General features: G+C 34.3%; 1 protein-coding gene across 1 annotated transcript; it reads right to left on the reverse strand.

Annotated features, from left to right (window-relative positions):
• Window positions 1–18,121: 18,121 nt before the first annotated feature.
• On the reverse strand, window positions 18,122–19,222 carry LOC141403071 (uncharacterized). The gene has a single exon (XM_073985237.1). The coding sequence runs from the start codon at window positions 19,220–19,222 to the stop codon at window positions 18,122–18,124; it is 1,101 nt and encodes a 366-aa protein (XP_073841338.1).
• Window positions 19,223–21,727: the final 2,505 nt, after the last annotated feature.

The raw sequence follows: 21,727 nt of genomic DNA on the forward strand, positions 1-21,727 counted from the left end.
CAAATCTGAACCGATTTTTACCAAAATAAATAGCGTTCGTCCTTTGGCCAAAAAAACTATCTTCCCCAGTTTTCATGCGAATCGGACAATAAATGCGACCTGGGGCCTAATTACGTGATTCGACATCGAGTTGTTTCGACCCGAGTACTCAAAGTTGGGATGACAACATTCGTTATCGAGTAAAATTATCGAGAAATTGAGCATAAATTTGCGAGTAATTTCTCGTAGCCAAATGGCCTATCGTAAACAAACAAAATGAAAGATTTCTTATTGTATTCGTGTTTAAAATGTAAAAAATTGTTGTTTATTGACGGTTTATAGAGGAAAAATGATATTAGTAAATAATTGTGAGCATTTTTTACACAAAATAAGAGAAATTGGGAAAAGTCCTTTTCAGTCGTTTTAAGAAATTGTGATAAAATTATAATTAAAATAAATACATATGCATGCTATCATTAACCAAAAATTAGTGTTTGCAGTCGTTAAAATATAAGTTGAAAAAAAACATTTCTGCAAAACAAAAAATTATTTAATATTAATAGGCTTTATTTTATAGGTGAACAACTTTTAATAAAGTGCATTTTAAATAGTTCATCCCCCGTTGTTTACCAAAGGAAATACTCTCTCAGAGAGGCTAACGCAAAACACCCACCAAATTCTCTCATTTATTTTAAGAGAGAATTATTAAGGTAGATGTATTAGCAATCTGTAACAAGAATGACAAAACAATTTTGCAAACATTAATAATTTTCATATTTTCTTAGCACTACTTCATTCCGAAATTATTATTCAATGTATTGTTCAAAAAATTCCACAAATATTTACATTTTTTCATTCATAATTTTGTTTTTTAGTTTTTGATTTGAAATAACACACATTTTTGACGTCTACCTTCATAACTTTCCCCAAAGAACACATAGTTCGATTACCGGTTACTCTCGAAACATTCGATCAGTGATTTCGATCGAGTCTTATCATGCCGTTTTTTTCTCGTGTCGAAAACTTATTCACGAGTAAATTCTCAATCGAATCGAATCACATAATTAGGCCCCTGTACTTTGTTTACAAAAATACATGGACAGACGGACATGCGTAAATCGACTCAGAAAGTGATTCTATGTACATATATCTCTAAAACAGTGTCGCCCAACAGAATACCATCAAACTGAAGCAAGTGTTTATGTATAGCTGAAAAAAACAACAACCACATGATATTTATTAGTCGTGTTTTGCTCACATACACTGCGAATGAGGGAGAATGACAAACGCAAAACAACTCAGTGGGCGCCCGCAGTATACAGATGGGCGACCCTGCTCTAAAAGGAACTATGAGTATATCTCGTTTCCTTTTGCATGTTACAAACTAATGCACAAAGACATAATACCCCTTACCACAAGTTGGTGTAGGGTATAAAAATCGATGTCGGATTTTTTTAAATTGTTTAGTTTTGTTAAATTTTTATATTGCAAAAGTTTTGTATGGGGCCAAAGGTGAAATGAAGGCAACATTTATAGTCTAATCGATGAGAATTTTTTACCAGTTCATTGCTGTGGCTAGAAAACTAATCCTACAAAAATTTATGAAAATCGGGTAAGATTTTGATATTGCTCCAATATTATATTTGGCCAATTGGGGCCCTATAATATAGCCTTATTTGAAAATCCCTTCGGTGATGTTGTGGAAACATATGGTAAATTTCAAATTTCCTTTACAATTACATAGAAAAAAAATTAAAAACTTTTTTGGCGAGCACATCCGCCATTTTTGGTACATGGGTTACGAAAAAAATCGTGGTTTCAAATCTGTTCGCGTTCACAAAATTGGATGCTGCACTCAAAAGTTATGGAGGGTTTTAATCTCTTATAAAGAAAAAATATTTGAAAATTCCTATTGTGTTGTAATAAGAACATGTATATATGAATCGTTAACAGCATTTGATATCTATCCGTAGATGCTAAAATAGTTGTTAAATTTATTTTTATTTTCGCGGAAAATCAAAAAATATTGAACAAATCATGGAGTAAATTTTATTTATTCTAACTCAGAGTCCATAAAATCTCTAAACAAATAATTTAAAAATACGTACATAATCTAGACAACGCGTAGAAAAATGTGAGAACAAAATTATAAAGATCGCGTTTATAACTTGCATATTACAGCAACAACAAAGAACGGAAACTTATTGTTGGAAATTATTTCAAAAATATATTTTTTAGGTAAATACGAAAAATTAAAAAAAAAATGTTGGGAGTTATTCTATTATTTCGCTAAATTTCCATACAAATCCTGAAGTATTTTGTTTAAACTTCTACAAGAAAAGTAATTAGTCAACGTGAAAGTATATTTTCTTTCTGTGATAAGCAATAGAAATAAGAAGTAGAGAGTAATATTGAAATTACAATCAAAGAAAAAACATAGAAGTTAAAAACCGAATAATTCGTGAATTGGTTGAAATCGGTTGATGTGCATGTGCTTTTCGGATACAGAGAGTCCCTGTCTATCAATATGCATGGATTTTCCCACGTTTCATTCAGCGGCCAAAGTGTGCCATCAGTTGCATCTTACTATTCAAAAAACCTTCAAGTGGGCAAAAATGACGCGATGTGCATATGATTATAAGGTGCATCCGATTTCAATGGCCGCCTATTAAAAATACGTCAATATAAATTATTTTAGACAGATTCGCCAAGAACTGCGGATGTGCCACCGCATTCTATTTTGGGATAAATAGGGATATTACTCCTGAATCTTTGTAATTTGTGACACACTTTTTGGCAAATATTATAATCGCGTATAACGGATTAAATTTATGCAAAAATAATCAAAGAAAATCGCGGTTTAATTCGCGGAATTGTCAAAATATATTTTTTGCAGATTTTCCTACTTTTAAGGTATCTATATCCGGCGTTTTAGTGGATGGATTCGAACGCGGAAGAGCTCATTAGATCCGGCACATAAAAAAAAACTAAAATCACGCGGGGTTCAGGGGTACCTGTACGACAGTTGTAAATTTTAAAGCCAAAAAATAGGTTTTTTTCAGAAAATTTACGCACCAAATTTTCGCCTTTGGACTCCTATTACTAGGAAGCTGTACGGAGCACACTCATGAGATATACATCGAACTACGTGGAATCGCGAGTTCTACAATACTATAAACTAGTTTGTATTATTATCTAGTTGCACCCTCTAATTATAAGAAAAATTCGAAAAACCCAGTTTTGAAAACTTCAAAATGTCAGCATCGATTTTAGAGGGATGCAGTGTATATATCGAAAAGTCATACATTAGAACCATGTTGCCCAAGGGGTATTCCTCAATTCTTTCTTTGAGGTTTTGTCTAAATTTTCTGTGGTTTGACCAGAAATCAAGAAAGAACACAAAAAAACTTGTAAACTTCAACACATTTTTACCCATTTTTTAATATTACCACCAACGCAGCTTCCACGAAAATTATTTGTTATGGTCCATATTATGAGATCGTGGCTAAAATACTTCAATTCATATAAATATATTTATATTTTATAAAATATATTAACAGTTCGCGACTTATTAAATGGTGAACCTCAACTTCAACGATTGAAAAACTTTTTTGAATATTACCATATGTATAATTAACTTTGTCATTCCGTTTGGAACACATCGAAATATTCGTGGGATTATTAAGATTATGAAATTCGGCGAGCGGTCTATAGTAATACTGACCTATTAAAAATTTTAAGATATATACATATTAAGATATAAATAAATTATTAAAATCCTGGTTTTAGCTTATTTTTCAACTTCTAGTTGCCAAAGGATAACTAGCTATTCTAGTGGTCATAGAATAACTAGTAATTCAGTGCGACATGTCCGTGTTAAAATAATGGGTTAATAGGGAGTTTTATAAGTAGTTACCACTTCCAAAAAGTACTGTAAAAACCCATCATTTAGTAAGGATTTTGTTTTGCTGGGCAAGTGCACAGACATAAAACCCCTTATCACAGTGTTGTGTAGGGTATAATAAACGAGATCAAAAAACACTTTTTGAAAAAGTGCCAGATTTCACTTAGAAATCCCCATACATATATAACAATTTTTTCACCCATCGCACAGAGGACGAAATCATTGATCTAGCGGCGCGAAAGTCAAAAAAATCAAAGTATAAAATTGCGAAATGTTTTTCATTATATCGATTACAGACACTCTGCTGACTAAGATTTTGTTTTTACTTTTTTGTTGTTGTAAATATTGACACAGTTATTCTGTGTCAAGTGCAAGAAATTTTGACGGATCAGATTTTAATAAAATTGTTGCTAAAAACCTGATCTCATATTTGTTTAATTGTTAAATAAATTCGTAATAAAACTAAACAAAGTTTATTTTTTATTGATAGGGGAGGGTTTAAGTTAAATTCAAATAAAATGTTTGGGGCCTGAAGTTAAATAGTTATAAAGCAATAAATTTTCAAAAATTATTTTTTTTAATGTTTTTAGTGCAATATACTTTTGTTGGATGGAGCGTAACTATAAAGGTCCACCGAGGTTCGGTCCAGTTATTTCTTTAATAATTAAATTGGACTCCCTGGATTCCGAATAACCAAAATTTAGCTGCAAATAGCTGCAAATCTTGCTGATAAATGGTCTTGAAAAATAGCTTAAATCCTCAAAATACCCAAAATCTGTCAGTAAGGTTATATGGGGGCTATATCAAAATGTAGACCTATGTTCGCAATTTTTGGTGGAGAATTTTTGTGTCCACTGGGAACCCCAAATACCAAATTACACCTAATTTGGTCGGAAAATGTAGCTTTAAATCCCCAAACTACTGAAAGTCGGGAGGTACCTTAAAAGGGGCCTATACCCAAACGTGGACCTATGTCCACAATTTTTGTTGGAAAGGTTTAGTGATCACTAGGAACCCTAAGTACCAAATTACAACTAATTTGGAAGGAAAAGGTGGCTTAAATCCTCAAAATATCGAATATCAGGAGGTATATGGGGGCTATACCAAAATATTTGCCTATGTTGTTCATATTTAGTCCATAATATCAGGAGGTATATGGGGGCTATACCAAAATATTTGCCTATGTTGTTCATATTTAGTCCATAATTACCCACAGACACAGATTGAGTTTGTGCAAAATTTCAGAAAGATATCTTCATTCGTTTCCATGTTATTAATTTCGCGCCGCTAGATCAGTGGTTTCGACCACTGTGCATCGTGGTGAAACTGGATACCAGATGTTGAACCTCCGACTAACTACAAATCGGCAATCAAATTCGTGCGTTATGCAGCTATAACACAAAGAAGCGCAAAAACAATTTTACTCTCCTGAAAATTTATAATTAATTTAATAAAATTAAATTTATGCGGTTTTCTGATGTTTCACAGATATCTATGTATATCCGATAATGATGTGTACATCGCATGAGTGGTTTAATGTGTCATGACTGTGATACATATTTTGTGTTGAAAATATTTTTTTATTTTTCAATTATGATTCGGGAACGTCGAACACCCCATTTAGGTATATGTTCGATACATCAATGAAACATATGTATGTATGTGTTTGAAAAGAGTTCCACTAAATTAGAAAACGTGCTTTTTATGAATTGTTTCCCATGATACTATGCCTCAAAGAAATTCCACACGGTTTATAACACTGTGCGACAAAAAAAAATACACGTAAAACTGAGTAGATTATGAAAGTAGAGCTAAAAATATGAGACACGTGTATCGGCGTTTTTAAAGTTTACATAGGAAAGTAACCAAAGTAGGCGGGGAGAGTTCCGCCCATTTCAAGTTTTTTCGAAATATTCGAGCTAAGATATCTTGGAATCCTTGCATTTTAGGTACATAGTGTCTTTGGCAACTTTACAGAGGAGGATGTGGGGAATATTTTTGTTACAAAATTTTAAGCCTCATGCGGTTCATCAAAGGGGTCTTTTTGGTCCTTTTTTCGAAAATATTTCAAAAACTCCTTTAAAATGTGATCATATCAAATCCAAATATTCTACGAATTATTCGGCATAAAATTTTACCATAGGTCTCAGAATACACCAAATCTGTAAATCTTATCATATTTTTAGCTTTACTTTCATAATCTAATAAGTTTTTCCCATCATTTTGAAACAAAATTGAATGTTGTTGCACAGTGTAATATATCTATCGCTCATTTACTCAAAGAGTGACACATTTCAAAAAATCTTGTTTCGAGAAAAACGCGTTTTAAGTTGGCGATTGAAATTTGACATTCCAACTTACAAAGGTTATTACACAAAAAATATAATAACTACTAGCCAGATATCAGTGCTAAATTTGTGTACAAGACCAAGCATGTGAAGTGTTTTGGTGCTTCAAAATTAAAAAAAAACTTTTTTGTTAAATTATGCCGAACCCGTAGTAAATGAGCTGTAACTCGATGAGTTTTAGATATAAAAAAAACATTGTTCCACAACATCCCATACGGGACAAGGGAGACTTCTCTCATATCAATGAGTGCATCCCGATTCATATTTAGCTCAATGATATGGGACCTACTGTTTATCGCCGAGTCCGAACGGCGTGTCCTAAGACACCACTTGTGGAGAAGTTTTTCAAGGCTGAAATACTCAGGAAATGTCGCCAACATTACTGAGGGGTATTTTGCCACCGTTGAAAAATGTTTGATGTTGCCTGGCCGGGGAATCGAACCCCCGACCTTCTGCGTGCAAGGCGGGTGTGCATACCATTGCACCACGGTGGCACCCGAGTTTTAGATATATCAGCATGAAAATTTAACACAAGATAAAGTAGAAGTCCCCGCTAAAAAGGTGTATAAACACGGACCGCTTGGCGGCGCACGCAGAACAAGTGGATGATGAGATGAAAAGGCGCGGTATTCCAGAAAGCGAAGCAACAAATAGAGAGAATTGGAGATCTTTTCTTAGTTCGGCCTATAGAACAAATGTTCTGTAATGGGCCAGCTAAGTAAGTAAGTAAAGTAGCCACTCTTTGAGTAAATGAGCGATATATACTTAGACACGTAAATAGATTTGTATTCATACTTTTTTAAATTTAACATCAGTTGAGAGTTAAATTTATTATTTAAGTCATTCGTTTAATAACCACCGATCGCATTTCTCTATAAAATTGAAAAGAAATACATTCACAATTACGAAAATGTCAAAATATACATTTCATCTGATTTTGGTTGTGTTGGTGCTTTTGCTGCAGTATTTGAGTTATTTTGGAGGAAGTGGTCACTTTTTACAATCTCGCGATAACTGTGGTCATTTGAAATGTGGTGTGAATCTGAAGAATAAACTATTTAATTTTATTTTTAATAATAATCATAATAGTCAGAATAATTATAATAATAATAATAATCATAATTATAATGACAATAATAAACATCGGAACCATTGAAACACGAAATCATTGTTTCCAAAATTGTTGGAGATTTACATTGTCTATTTCCTAAAAATAAATATACACATTCCTGTCGTCTTTGGTTGTTCCGAAAAAATCTTAAAATAAATCATGTCAATTATTGTGTCTGAAAAATTTAAGTTTTAAGTCGTTTGTGGTGGTGTGTTTTATTGATGTCTTCCAAACCATTTTTGAAATAATGCAAATATCTAAAAAGGAAAATACAATTGCAATGCTTAAAATGGATTTTGAAAGAAAAAGTAAAAATATTTTAAACTAGGGGACCCGGCGAACTTCGTCTTGAGACATGCATTGAATTTGAAGATTTCTTTTTAAATATATATTCTTTGAGATTGCTATCACATGAACATGGGAATTGATTTTTTGTTTTTAAATATTTAAGACGATGTAGAATGTACTGGACCCTAAGTAATCATAGCTATTATGAATAGCAATTATTTGATGAGGTACCCTTACGTTTACGTGAAATTATTAAAAAAACAAGTAAGAAAGTATCAGTCGGCTTTGCCGACAGAGATATACCCTCACAAAAAACCTATGTATTTAGGGGGTTTCAAAATTTTGGTCGTATGAACCGACAAAAATGTTGATTAGGATTAAAGTTCAAAAATGTTGCGGAAAAGGTACTTAAAGGAATGGACCGACATAGACCAATGGGGTGGGGCCATAGGGGGTTTTTACACCCTTCGGGCTGTTTTCTCAAGAAGTATGGACTTGCCCCTAAAACAACTTTTACCATCGTAATTGTAACCATCGCGAATGTAAGTTGCTTCAACAAAAATCAAAGTGATTCAATAGCAGGTCTTAAAGTGAACTTATCCAAAATTTTGTGTGGGAAGTACGGGATGGAGTGGACAAATATAGTCCATATTCGAACCTGATCTATGTCTGGTAGATATTATGAGAATGTGTAAAGTATGGACCAAATCGGTCACTCCCATCAAGAGTTATCGTGCGCACTAATTTTCTGAATATTTTTGAACATCTGTGGGGTAGGTACCTGAAGGAGTGTACCGATATTGCTTATCTACGAACTTAAACTAAGTTTGGAAACAATATTAGGAAGGCCAAATTTTGGCCGGAATCGGCATATCCGTTCGAGAATTATCATGCGCTTCCACCCATAAACATGGTGTCATAGGGTTTGTTTTTCAACTTTCAGGCTATTTTTTCAGGAGGTATGGACTTGCCCCTGAGGAAACTTGTACATTCTTATAGGGACAGTGAATACAAGATGTTACAACAAAAACCAAGGCGATTCGAGAGCAGGTCCTAAACTGAACTTTTCCCAAATTTTGTGTGGGAGGTACTCGAAGGAGTTTACCGATTGAGTCCATATTGGAACCTCATCTAAGTCTGGTAGAAATTTCATAATGTGCAAAGTATGGACCAAATCGGTTACTTCCTTCAAGAGTTATCGTACGCACAAATTTTCCGAACATTTTCGAACTTTTGTGGGGGAGGTACCGGAAGGAGTGGACCGATATAATCCATCTTTGAACTTGAACTTAGTTTGAATAAAATATTACGAAAGCCAAATTTTGGACCGAATCGGCAGATCCGTTCGAGGGTTATCTTGCGCTCCACGGTGTCATAGGGTTTTTTGTAACTTTCAGGCTATTTTCTCAGGAAGTATGGACTTGCCCCTAATGAAACTTACAGCGTCGTATAGAGGACAGCGAATACAACTTGCGTAAACAAAAATCAAAGCGATTCGAGGCCAGGTCCTAAACTGAATTTTTCCGAAATTTTGTGTGGGAGGTACCCAAAGGAGTGGACCGATTGAGTCCATATTGGAACCTCATCTAAGTTTGGTAGAAATTACACGATGTGCAAAGTATGGATCAAATCGGTTATTCCCTACAAGAGTTATCGTGCGCACAAGTTTTGCGACAATTTTTGAACATTTGTGGGGGAGGTACCTGAAGGAGTGGACCTATATGGCCCATCTTCGAACTTAAATCTAATCTGGGCAAAATATTTCGATACCCAAAATTTGAACCGAATCGATTGATCAGTTCGAGAGTTATCGCACCAGCCAGCCAGACCGACAGACAGACGGACGGACATTGCTAGATCTACTCAAAATTGTCTGAAACGGATATCGTACAAACATACTTGGGGTCTAAAACCATTACTTCGATGAGGCACATTTTTGGTCGTATCAAAGTGTAGAGGGTATTTACACTTTGATACGCCTAAAGGCTGAGGGTATAATTAGGAAGGCAATTTATACATTTGTTGTGTCAAAAGAAATGGGGTTTATTTAACACCCTCCGTCCGCCTTTTGAAATGAAAATAAAGCTCGCAACATTTAATATAGACCTCGTAAAGAACGCCTAGAATATTTGGAATTGAAGATCGATTATATCGGCCCACCTTTTAATATAGCCCCGATATAAAGATGTCTTCGAAATGACTAATTTCGTCGTTGCTATGGGTATAAAACATTGTTGCCAAAATTTTTCAGTATAGGTTAACATTTTATATACGTCCAAAAGAACGGTACGGTACCGTCATATTTTCGATATTTTTATGCCCTACACCTTACTTAACAATGTCAGTCTGTTAGTACACATCGAAATATTAGTCGTATACCATATGAAGTATATTTATTGTTGGAGAGAATTCCATAGATAAAGCTTTTTCGTTTCTATTACAGTATTGAAAACAACAACAGGGCGACGCCGACACCAAAGTCCAGCGTTGATCTGTTTGCCGGCATATATTTCAAATGAATTTGAATTTTTCGGCATCATGCCCAACAGTGTAAAAACGGCCAAAACGACACAAAACTTTACCCAAACGTTGGATATGTTTCAGCTTAATACTTCCGAGGGTTAAGAATCCAAATTTGATATGCATAAGAGCCGAATCGGTCCTAAAACTAGCGTGCAACTGGGCTAGACCAAGAGGTCTTAACGTAAACCCAGAAAAAAACGGAAATATGTTTTTTCACTAGGAAAACAAAACTGGGAGTAATCCTGGATAGGAAATGGAAAGACCATATTCAAGAGAGAGCTAACAAAGCTTATGGATGTTGGTCAACCTGTAGAAGGGCTATAGGCTCCAAAGATGACACACTGGCTTAACAAAAGCGTAATTAGACCTATTCTAACATACGCATACATACGATGACCTTTTTTAGGTGTAAAATTGCGATACACGTGTGAATTCTGTGAATATATACATATTTGCGAAATCTTTTGTATTTTTGATATACCGTACGGTAATTAAATAAATTAAATAGTTTTGTAACCCATAAATTATTTTAATTTAGATGTATCGGGGTAAATAAATGTAAGGCCCATTTTTTTCTAAATTCTTCAATTAAAATAGGGGTTTAGTATGGAAATTAGCCGTGTTTAGCTTTTATTTTTTTTAATTTTTTATGTATCTTGTCTAGAATAATGTCTTAATTTTTTACCTGGGACTTCCTGCGACTTCTAGTTTTATATATTTTTTTAGGAAATATGCCAATTCGAGAACTCGGTTTTTTTAAGTTTGGTTCAAATAAAACTTTGATTATGGGAAACATTTTGATAAATAAGATCAGATATCACTTGGAATTGATCACGGCATCGCAGATAAGAAATTACAAAATGAAAAAGTCCGTCCTACGGTTCCAACGATACGGGTGGAAGTAGGAAAATTAATGCCGTGATGCGTCTCCAAACAAACTGTTAAATACAAGTTTTTATTACCAAAAAGTGCAGAATGGGGTTATTTTGAACTCTTATACCACCATAAATTATGTAAATTCAAATCAGATTTCAGCCATTTCGGTTGGATGATGTGGGTGAAATTCTAAAAATACCAAAAATCGGGCGATACCTTTCTATGGGGGCTATATCAAAAAGTGGACCTGTACCGGCAATTCTCTATTGGAATTTTTTATACCCCCAACGAAGACTAAATGCCAAATTTAAGCCATTTCATTTGGATAACGCGGCTAAATTCTTCAAAATTACCAAAATCGGGCGGTAGCTTCCAATGGGGCCTATATCAAAAAGTGGACCTGTACCAACAAATCTCTGTCGGAATATTTTATATCCCCAACGAAGACTAAATGCCTAATTTTAGTCATTTCGGTTGGATAATGCGGCTAAAATCACCAAATTACATAAATCGGGCGGTACCTTCCAATGGGGCCTATATCAAAAAGTGGGCCTGTACCAACAATTCTCTGTCGGAATATTTTATACCCCCAACGAAGATCAAATGGCAATTTCAGTCATTTCGGTTGGATAATGCGGCTAAAATCATCAAAATTACATAAAACGGGAGGTACCGCCATATGGGACTTAGATCAAAAAATATATAAATAATACAAATAGGCCAATTATATCAATAAATCGATAAGAAAATTGTATTTATTTAAACAAAAGCCAACATATTTATAGCCAGAAATCACTATATTGTGTATGAATATCTTTTATAACCATTATCGCTTATAGAGTCCGAATTTCATCGGTCGCTTGACCGACGTTACACGTGATTTCGACTGTATTTTATTGCAACAATTTGTAATAACTTGTTAAAATCCTAATTCTCACTTATGTACATCAACCTAATAATCCAATAGTAATCATTAATTACACCATTTAGACAACAAAAAGTAGAGGTCAATGAAGTTACTTGAAGATACCATTAGACTGCCAACACAAATAGCAACAACTTCGTCAATGATTTTTTAAAGTAATTTATTACTTCATTTGTTGTATCTAACAAAACCGCCTACCGATGCCAAGTGGTAGCGTACTCACGCTTAAAATAATATTCGCAACTTCTCAAGTACCCCCCACAGTCATAAATACACACATTCATCCCATTCACCATACATTATGAACCATAATGACAACTGCTTCAAACCTCTTTATACGTTCAAAAATATGTATGGGTGTATGTTGTTATCTTTTCGGATCTTAAATGGCGTGGTAAAAATTTGGAGCAAAACGTGTCTTCCGCTGTATGCAAGAGGAAGCAGCCGCCCTTGATAATAATAATGGTAAGAATGTGAGTGGAGATGAATGTTTTGATTTTTATTTGATAAATAAATATTTCCATGTGGGCCGGGTGGAATTCAAAAAGTGTGCTGTTTATTTGAAATCAAAGTGTTGAGATACTGTTAATAGATTACAAATTTAGCAACAAAAAAGAAATAATTGTATCTGAGGAAATTACACTGCCTTGTCTTTTTATATCCTCCACCACCGTTTATAACACTTCGAAATATTCGTCGATATAACCATGTCCGCCCGTCTGTTGAATTCGCAACATTTAAGATAGTGCTATATAATTTGGCACAGAAGTTCATATTACTCTTAGGATGTTTGGCATTGAAAATGGACTGTCTGAAATTTGGTATTTAGTTTTCGTTAGGGGTATACAACTTTCCATCTGAAATTTACCGGTATGAGGGCTTCCTGGCCTAGGCAACACTGTGTGTTTCCAGCCGCCATTTGATTTTTTATGAAAGTTTGACAATTTTTAGCCTAAACGTACTAAGCATAGTTTGACATATGTCTATGTGTTATGTTGTTTACAATGACCTGGAAAAAATACTTTGCAAAAAATGGAATTTTCTTGCGAACATTTTCGTCTGATCATTTTTCACAACTTTCGACGTGGATAATCACGGCAAGAGTTCATCGATCAAATGGAATATCTGTATGTCGATAAAGGACCATCCTATAACAATATGAATAAGTAAGAACGGCGTAAGTTCGGTCAGGCCGAATTTGTTATATCCTCCACCACGAGTTGTATTGAAGTAAAATGGAGCAATTAGTTTCCTTTCCAAATACCAAAGACTACCGAAATCAAGAGGTACGCTTCTATAGGGGATATAGGAACCCATGGATCTATACTGATAATTCTCTTCTGGAATATTTTATAACTCCATGGAATACTAAATAACAAATTTCAGTTTATCGGGGGGATATTGACGACACAACCTTCAGAATAACTAAAATCGGGAGGTACCGTTCTATGGGGGCTATATCGAAACGTGGACCTATACTGACGAATTTCAGTCAGAAAGGCTTTTACCTCCAACAAAGACTAAATGCCAAATTTCAGCCATATCGGTGGGTTGCTGTGGTCACAAACTTCAAAATACCGAAAATCGGGAGGTACCGTTCTATGGGGGCTATATGAAGGCGTGGTCCTACGAGAAAGTTTTATACCCGCAACGAAGACTAAGTACCTAATTTCAGCAATTTCGGTAAAACAATTTGGCTAACCTTCAAAATACCGAAATTGGGGTGGTACCTTTCTACGGGGGCTATATAAAAACGTCGATCTATACCGACAAATTTCTGACGGAAAGTTTGTAGATTCGAAGAAGACTAAATACGAAATTTCCGATAATTCGGTAAGATAATGTGGCTAAAACCTTCAAAATACCGAAAATCAAGAGGTACGCTTCCATGGAGGCTATATGAAGACGTAGACCTATACTGATAATTCCCTTCTGGAATATTTTATAACCCCATGGAAGACTAAATAACAAATTTCAGTCATTTCACAACCTTCAGAATTACGAAAATCGTAGGGGTTATATGAAGGCGTGGGCCTGTACCGACAAATTGCTGGAGGAAAGTTTTACGGTACCCAGCAAAAATTCAAATCCGTTAGTCATTATGTAACACATTACAAAGTAATGTAAACAAAAATAACTACTTATATTACTCCTTACTAGGTTATGAGTACGGTGGCACAGAGCGTGTGCTTCCGACTACAAATCCTAGGGTGGTGTGTTCAACGCTCACCGTCGGCCGTGCATTTTTTGTAAAAAAAATAACAAAGGACAGTTGGTGGTGCACATTAAACAACCTTTAATGTTCCTACGCGTTGCATAGTGTATAGTGTGTGTGCCTACAGAGCAAAAGTTCGTGAGTTCAAATCCAGCAAAGAGCGAAATAAAAACAAGATGTGTGCTTGGAACTGAAAAGAAATTCCACCTCAACTGCTCTAAAAATAGGAAATATTTTTTTTAACTTATAGCTTATTTTTCAACATCCAGAGGTCATAGAATAACAAGTAATTCAGTGCGACACACAGTGGTTCCGCCCGTAGACAAAAATCGAAAAATTGATGTCGAAGAATTTTATAGGGATTGAAATAAATATTCTCTAAACATATCAAATTTTTAACATCCAGCCTTATTTTTGTAAATTTACAGCGGTTATACGCTAAATTAAGTAGAAGAAGATGTATGTGATTTGTATGTGAGGCCTTAAAAACGAACAATGCATCCGCAAAGCATTCGTAGGCTATGAGTAAAATTATAAAAAAAATGGAGAGGTAAATGTGCAATTTTCAAAATGAAACATATAGGTGATGGCATTGACAATGTTTTTACGAAAAAACAAATTCATAATTCGTTTTCTAATGAAGAAAATAAATTCTTTATAAATGACTTTTCTGCTATTTTTAATATAATTACAATTAATTTATGTTGAGTTTTACTTATATTGTGAGCATTTGTGAGTCTCGAAATTTTTTTTAGAATGCAGGGGAAAGTGTCTATTTTACGATTAAAGAAAGCCCAGCCGCCCCCATCTGCCACCCGCTATGTTATTCCTCTTATACCACGCTTGTAAAATCGTCAAAATTCCGAAAATCGGGAGGTTCGTTTATATGGGAGCTATACCTAAAATTGGACCTATACTGAACATTTTTTGCATGGAGGTATTTGGTTCACTCAGAACTCAAAATGCCAAATTACAGCCAAATCGGTTGGAAAATGTTGGTAAAATCGTCAACATTTCGAAAATCGGGATGTACGTTTATATGGGGTCTATACATAAACCTAGACCGAAATTGACCATTTTTTGCATGGAGGTATTTGGTTCACTCAGAACTCAAAATGCCAAATTACAGACAAATCAGTTAGAAAATTTCGCTAAAATTGTCAAAATACCGAAAATCTGTGGGTACATTTATATGGCGGCTATACCTAAACGTCGACCTATATTGAATATTTTTTGCAAGGAGGTAGTTTATTCACTCAGAACTCAAAATCCAAAATAACATCCAAATCGGTTGGTTAATTTGGGCAAAATCGTTTAAATATCACAAATCGGGCGGTACCTTTCTATGGGAGCTATAATCAAATATGGACCTACATACATCCATTAAAAATGGTTTTCTATCTTTTTGGCTTGTTATAAAACTACGTTTAAAATTTGGAGGCGGTAGCTCGATTAGAATTATTTTTGGCACTCTTTTCCATACAAGTGGGACCACTGTGCGACATGGCCTTGTTAAAATAATGGGTTAGTAGTAGTAAGTAGTTACGTCTTCGCTGGGTATAGACGCTATTTAACGATGCCTCCCAATTTTCGGTATTTTAAAGGTTATGGCCTCAATATCCAACCGAAATTAATGAAGCGTACCTCCCGATTTTTGGTATTTTGAAAGTTGTGGCCGCAATACCCCACCGGAACGGATGAAATCCTGTATTTGGTCTTCGTTGGGAGTATAAAACTTTTTAGCAGACATTTGTCCTGATTTTCGGTATTTTGAAGGTGGGGATGGATGAAATTTGGTATTTTGTCGTCGATGGGGAATAAAACATTCCAGAAGATAATTATGAGTATAGGTCCAAGTGTTTATATGTAGCCCCCATAGAATGGTACCTCCCGATTTTTGGTATTTTGAAGGTTGTACCACACCGAAACGGATGAAAGTTGGTATTAAGTCTTCGTTAGAGGTATGCATAAATACTTACTACTTTTCACCAGAAATTTGCCAGTGTAGCTCAACGTTTTATATATATAAAGGTACCACCTGACTGTTGAAAACATTTTTAGAATAGATTAGGGAATTTGGCATTTGGCAGGTTGTTAAAAAGTCATCACCCTAATCCCCATATTAAAGTTTACAATTGATTCCACGATGGAATGTTTTAAGTTTTGTTTGTATTTCAATGCACTCCTTTAAGGCTTCGTACTTTTTAAATAGATCCACTAGTGCGAAAACTGTACCTTCTATGTATGTAAAGATTCCGGACATTCCAGGTGCAGATTCATAGATCGTCGTCCACGTTAGGGGATTAGTTCCTCTAGATCCCGATTGTTCATCAGTTTATTTTCCGATTCCCGTCATCAATCAACACATTCGTTCTCGTTCATTCAATCAACTTATCACCGGTCTTGTAACAAACGTTTCCAAGCCTACAATCCTAACGTATTTCATTGAAATAGTTCCCTATCATCCATAGCGGCCAATCAACTTATCATCGGTCTACTAAGAAGCATTACCAAGCCTATAATACTATCGCATTTCACTGAAATATAACATATCAATATATAGATCCATCAACATCTGATTAAACCTCTAAAAGGGAGAAATCGATTATTTTAATTCGTAAAATTTAGTTGGTCTTTATGGAAACCCTGTTTGGATCCAAACAAATATTTGTTTGGCACTGATTGCAAACAAATATATGTTTAGATCCAAACATAATTTCTTTGTATCCAAACAAATATATGTTTGCAACATTTTGTAACATATCTCAATTTTATTTGTTTGGGTACCAACATATTTTTTATGTTAAAACATATCTTTTATGGGTGGAGAAAGGATTTTTGTCAGGGCTCTCGCATCTGCGGAATGGTGTTTTATAATAAAGAGCGGTAAAAAAGCGTGTGTTTCGTGCTTTGTTGTTGTTAACCAACGTAGCAAGCGAAGAGGAAAAGATTATGTTGTTCTTTGTTTAAAATCGTTGAGTAAAGACGGTAAAGTGAGTGAATAAATCAGTGTTTTGTATTTTCTTAAAGAAATGATGCTTTTTAGTAAATTAATTGCCCAATAAATTTTATAATTGAATCAAAAAGGTGAATGGATATATTTTATTGGACAAGGAAGAAATCGCATTTGATATTAGTAATTACATCAATATATTTTTCATATACATGCATACATACATACATATGTATATTTGAAAGATGTACCTATTTATTACATTATATAATCATTTGATTCCAGATGCCAATTTCCCGCTGATGATTTCAACTTTGAGGAAGCGTTCAACAATGTTTCTATTTATTTTGTCTTTGTAAAAGTGCGACTTTTTATAAATTATTTCATTTAGTTTTTCTTTTATTAAAGCCTGTTATGCATTTCTTTGGATTTTTTATGTACCTATGTGTCTGTTGTTGCTTTTGCTTTTTTCTATGCCTTTCAATAAACCACCACCATTTATAAATGTGTGTATATGTTTGAGATAGCCAGTGAGCGCTAGCTGAGAGCAAGTGAGCATACATTACAATGTGTTTCACATTGAAATTTACGCTCCCTTGCTCTCAGAAAGCACCAACTGGTGAATGTGTCTGTTATTTTTTTGTGGCTTTTGGGTTTGTATTTGTTTGCACCCAAAAAAATATTTGTTTGCATCCAAACATATAATTTGTTTGTAACCAAACATATATTTGTTTGCAGGACCCAAACATGTGTTATGTTGTGAAATGATTGCAAACAAATATATGTTTGCTGCAAAATATGTTTGGGACATACATATGCTAGAGAGGCGTTTTTTTCCTCCGTGCGCGACTGGACTCACCCAGCAGCCACTTGATATGAAATTCTTATATTACCCTAATAAATAATTAAATTCCACAAAATTTAACACAAATACAACACTATTTATTTAAGCAATACAATAAACATTCAACATAATTTTATTGTAAATCAAGAATAGTTTTACTTTCTTCCAAACTTTCCGATTATCACTTCGATCAGAAACACAAGCAAAGATATCAAGTGCATTGACATTAGACCAATAAAAATTAGACGTAACTTTCCCAATGACAAGGGTATAGGTTGGGTTTTCATCTTATCTCCTCTCTGCTGTGTATTGAATTCTTCCAAGGTGACTAAAACGTCCAAACAATCCATTAACCATTTCTTGAATATACCGGCGGAATTCAAATTATTCAATATTCGATTAAAAGGCTCGAGCAAAAACGATTGCGGTCGCACGTAGGCACAAATTTGATTTACCACAACGGTAGAAGGTAAAATTTCAAATTCATCATATAAACGTTGACTTTTAATGAAAGCCTGCAATGGCCAATAATTGGATATTATCGCCACAGGATAATTTAGACTCAGCATTTGTTCATAGCTCTCGAAATCGTTTGTATAGTTCAATTTATAAATTTGTGCTGCAGGAATTTGCAGGGCATGGAATATTTCGTTGGCGACAAATTTCTTCTTGAGAAAAGTATAATTTCGGGCAATTAACTCCGGCACCGATTTCGGGCCTGGATTGAATTTTATATGGAAAGCTGCATAAAGTTTGCCTTGATATGATCCGTTGATGATCATGAAACCACAAGTGCAAAGCATTACAAAATATCGGGTGGTTTGAAAGTTGTAACGGATATTTCTAGAGTTCGCCAACGCCAGCCCCAACATATCTAACCAATTTAATTTGAACATTTTGTTGGCGTAATGCAGAAACTGCACTATGGCTATTTTCAAGAGCAATACAAAAATATACAACAACCACACGCAATGGCTGAAGGGTGCAAATAACCATTCACCGTGCAACAAATTGATATGTTGATTTTTCGAAATAGCCACCACTGTGGGTGTTAAAAAATACGAGGCACTAGCACCAAAGTAACGAGTTCGAGTCATGTACTTATAATAGCCCATAAGAATATCGAAATTTTTATTTTTCAATCCAACAAATCCACCAGTCACTGTACCGTTTTCAAAAACTTCACTGACTAGGCTTTCGTTCATGGGACGAAGTATTAATTTGAAATTTAACTTATCGGCCATAAGACGTATCATATTACCCTTAACCCGCTGACTTTTTTCATACCTTTGTAGATTCGGTACAGCATTTCGAATTGCTATACGAACAGGGCATTGGTGAAAGTTATTCAATTTATTGGGAAAAATTTCATCGGATTGCATTTGACCCATGCGGAAAGTATTAAATCTGCGAGGTTTCACAACACGACATTGTCCTGGTCGAAATATATCGTAAGTATACCAATGAAATGTCAAATTTCCTGCATAAATTGCCACCACAATATCGACGATATTCCGTTGAAATGCCTTTTCAAAAATTTGTTGCATTTCTTTTTTCCAAACTAAATGTTTGTTTGTTTGCATGATAACCACAAATTTTCCCATTTTCTCCACGAAATTGCCAACAATTTTTGGCAAAAGAGAGCTGAAAATAAAAGAAAATTAAATTATTTATATTATTTTTAATATGTATCAGGTTTCAGCTTTCATCTATAATCGTGTATTTATTAGGGTGATGCGTTTTTCCACTTTTTCTCAAAAATTGTTTGCCGTTGAATGAATAAACCACTTTTGTTAAAGTAACATTTATTCCATTTAAATATTGAAATGTGAAAAAATTAAACTTTTTCTTCGTTTTTTTATTCCCCTATAAGATTTCTACCAAAAACACGAGAGTTCTTTTACGTCAAGATTAACCTAAAACGGAATAATCTAAATAAATGTGGGAGAGAATATAACAAAAACAATAGGAAAACAAGTTTGAACGCCTGGCCGAATTTTTTATACCCTCCACCACGAACTGCATTGAAGCAAATAGGAACAATTACCTTTTCTTCGTTTATGAAAGTAAGCTCTTCCTCCACGTTAAGATTTTCTATTCATACCGTTCTATGGGGGCTATATGAAGACGTAGACCTATACAGTGGATGCGCCCAACGACAAAAATCAAAAAAATCATGTCTCCATTTTAAGAATTTAAAGATGTCATTCGCTTCTATCCAAATTTTTCAAAACTCAACTTCATTTTTCCATTTTTCGCTATTCGTAAAAAGAAAAGGCCCTACAAACATGACCAATTTTGCACAAAAAGCTGTATTTTTAAAATCTATATATATAAAAATGGTGTAAAAAATGTATAGTAATTCATAAAATGAGAACGGCTAGGCCGATTTCTGTAAAATTTTTTGTCAGTTATTCGCATTTTCAAGGAGAAGGTCTTTACGGAAGAAAATTTTGGAAAATCCCTCTGGAAAAGTCGGAAAATTGGAAAAATCGAAAATTGAGTTTTTGTATGAAATTTTATTCCTTAATAGCGAGACGAAGTTCGCCGGGTCCGCTAGTTTTAAAAAAAATGTTATTTAAAAGCGAGTTTCTGAAACAAAGGACTTTTATTCACGCCTTAACTTAAATTGAATCTTTTAGTAGATTTCCTAAGCTTCGTTTTTTTGCTTACAACAATTCCTCTAAATGGTAAGGGTTGCCAAATATTTTGGTTATAATATTGGGCAAAATGGAAAAATGTAATATAGATGTATGTATTTCCTTAAAGTTTTAGATACTTTCCAAGCATATGCAATAATCTCCAATAATAATAATCTCCACTATAGCCCAGTCAAAAAAGACATTGAAATAGCAAAAATTCCCACAAAGCTGAATTTTGGTGGAGAGCTAGGGTTTGCCATTAGAAGCAACGTCCTAAAAGTCCCCATCGATGCAATGTGTCCAAAAAAATTTATTATTTATTATTTATTTTTTTTTAAGTTTTGTCCGAAGGTAGGGTTTGTTGCGCTGATTACGGAAAAATATAATTTTCATGGGCGGCAGATCCGGTTCGCCGGTTATTCGACCCGAAAGGTCAGATTTAAAAACCGGGTTAGATCCGGTTCTACTGAACTGATGACGGCAAAGTGGATATCGTTTGAAAGCTTATGGAAATACCTAAGACATAGTGTGGTCATTTTAACCGGTTCGCCTCATAATGTACTTACGCGGCTAATTTTTAATTTGACCTTTAGATCGCGATATCTCGAAAATGGTAAGTTTTTTTAAAAATCATAACGACCATTCTTGTAGACAATTCGTCGGTGTCATGCTTAGGTGTTCCATACGCCATTTGCCTGTTTTGAGATAATCGCATTTTAATGTTTTGTGTCACAACTGTGTCGAGCTGGCTAAAGCAAATATTTATATTTTTGACTTGAAATATTATTAATAGTGTATAGAACATATTTGCAAAAATTTAGAGGAATATGTATTGGAATACAAAAGTTATAGAGATTTTTTTAAAAAAAGAATTTTGTCGATTTGTTCCATATCCGCACTTATGACACAAATGTGAAATATTGTAAATCACATGGAACAAAGTGACAAAAATATTTTCCATCTTTGCCTCAATTAATTAAATACTTCTAAATCGAAAATTAAAATTCTGATTTTTGAAATGTGTTTTTAAACTTGTAAGTTTTTAAAATATTAATTTCATGACTGAAAAAAGTTTATGCTTTCCCATCGAGGCGTGGATATCTCGGAAACTAGAGCAGA

The sequence above is a fragment of the Musca autumnalis genome, unplaced genomic scaffold (genome assembly GCF_047663935.1).
Source record: "Musca autumnalis isolate F117 unplaced genomic scaffold, ASM4766393v1 scaffold_4, whole genome shotgun sequence".
Taxonomy (NCBI): Eukaryota; Metazoa; Arthropoda; class Insecta; order Diptera; family Muscidae; genus Musca; species Musca autumnalis.

Excerpts from the sequence above, each read along its gene's own strand:
- LOC141403071 (XM_073985237.1), bottom strand. The coding sequence starts at position 19,222 with ATGATACGTCTTATGGCCGATAAGTTAAATTTCAAATTAATACTTCGT.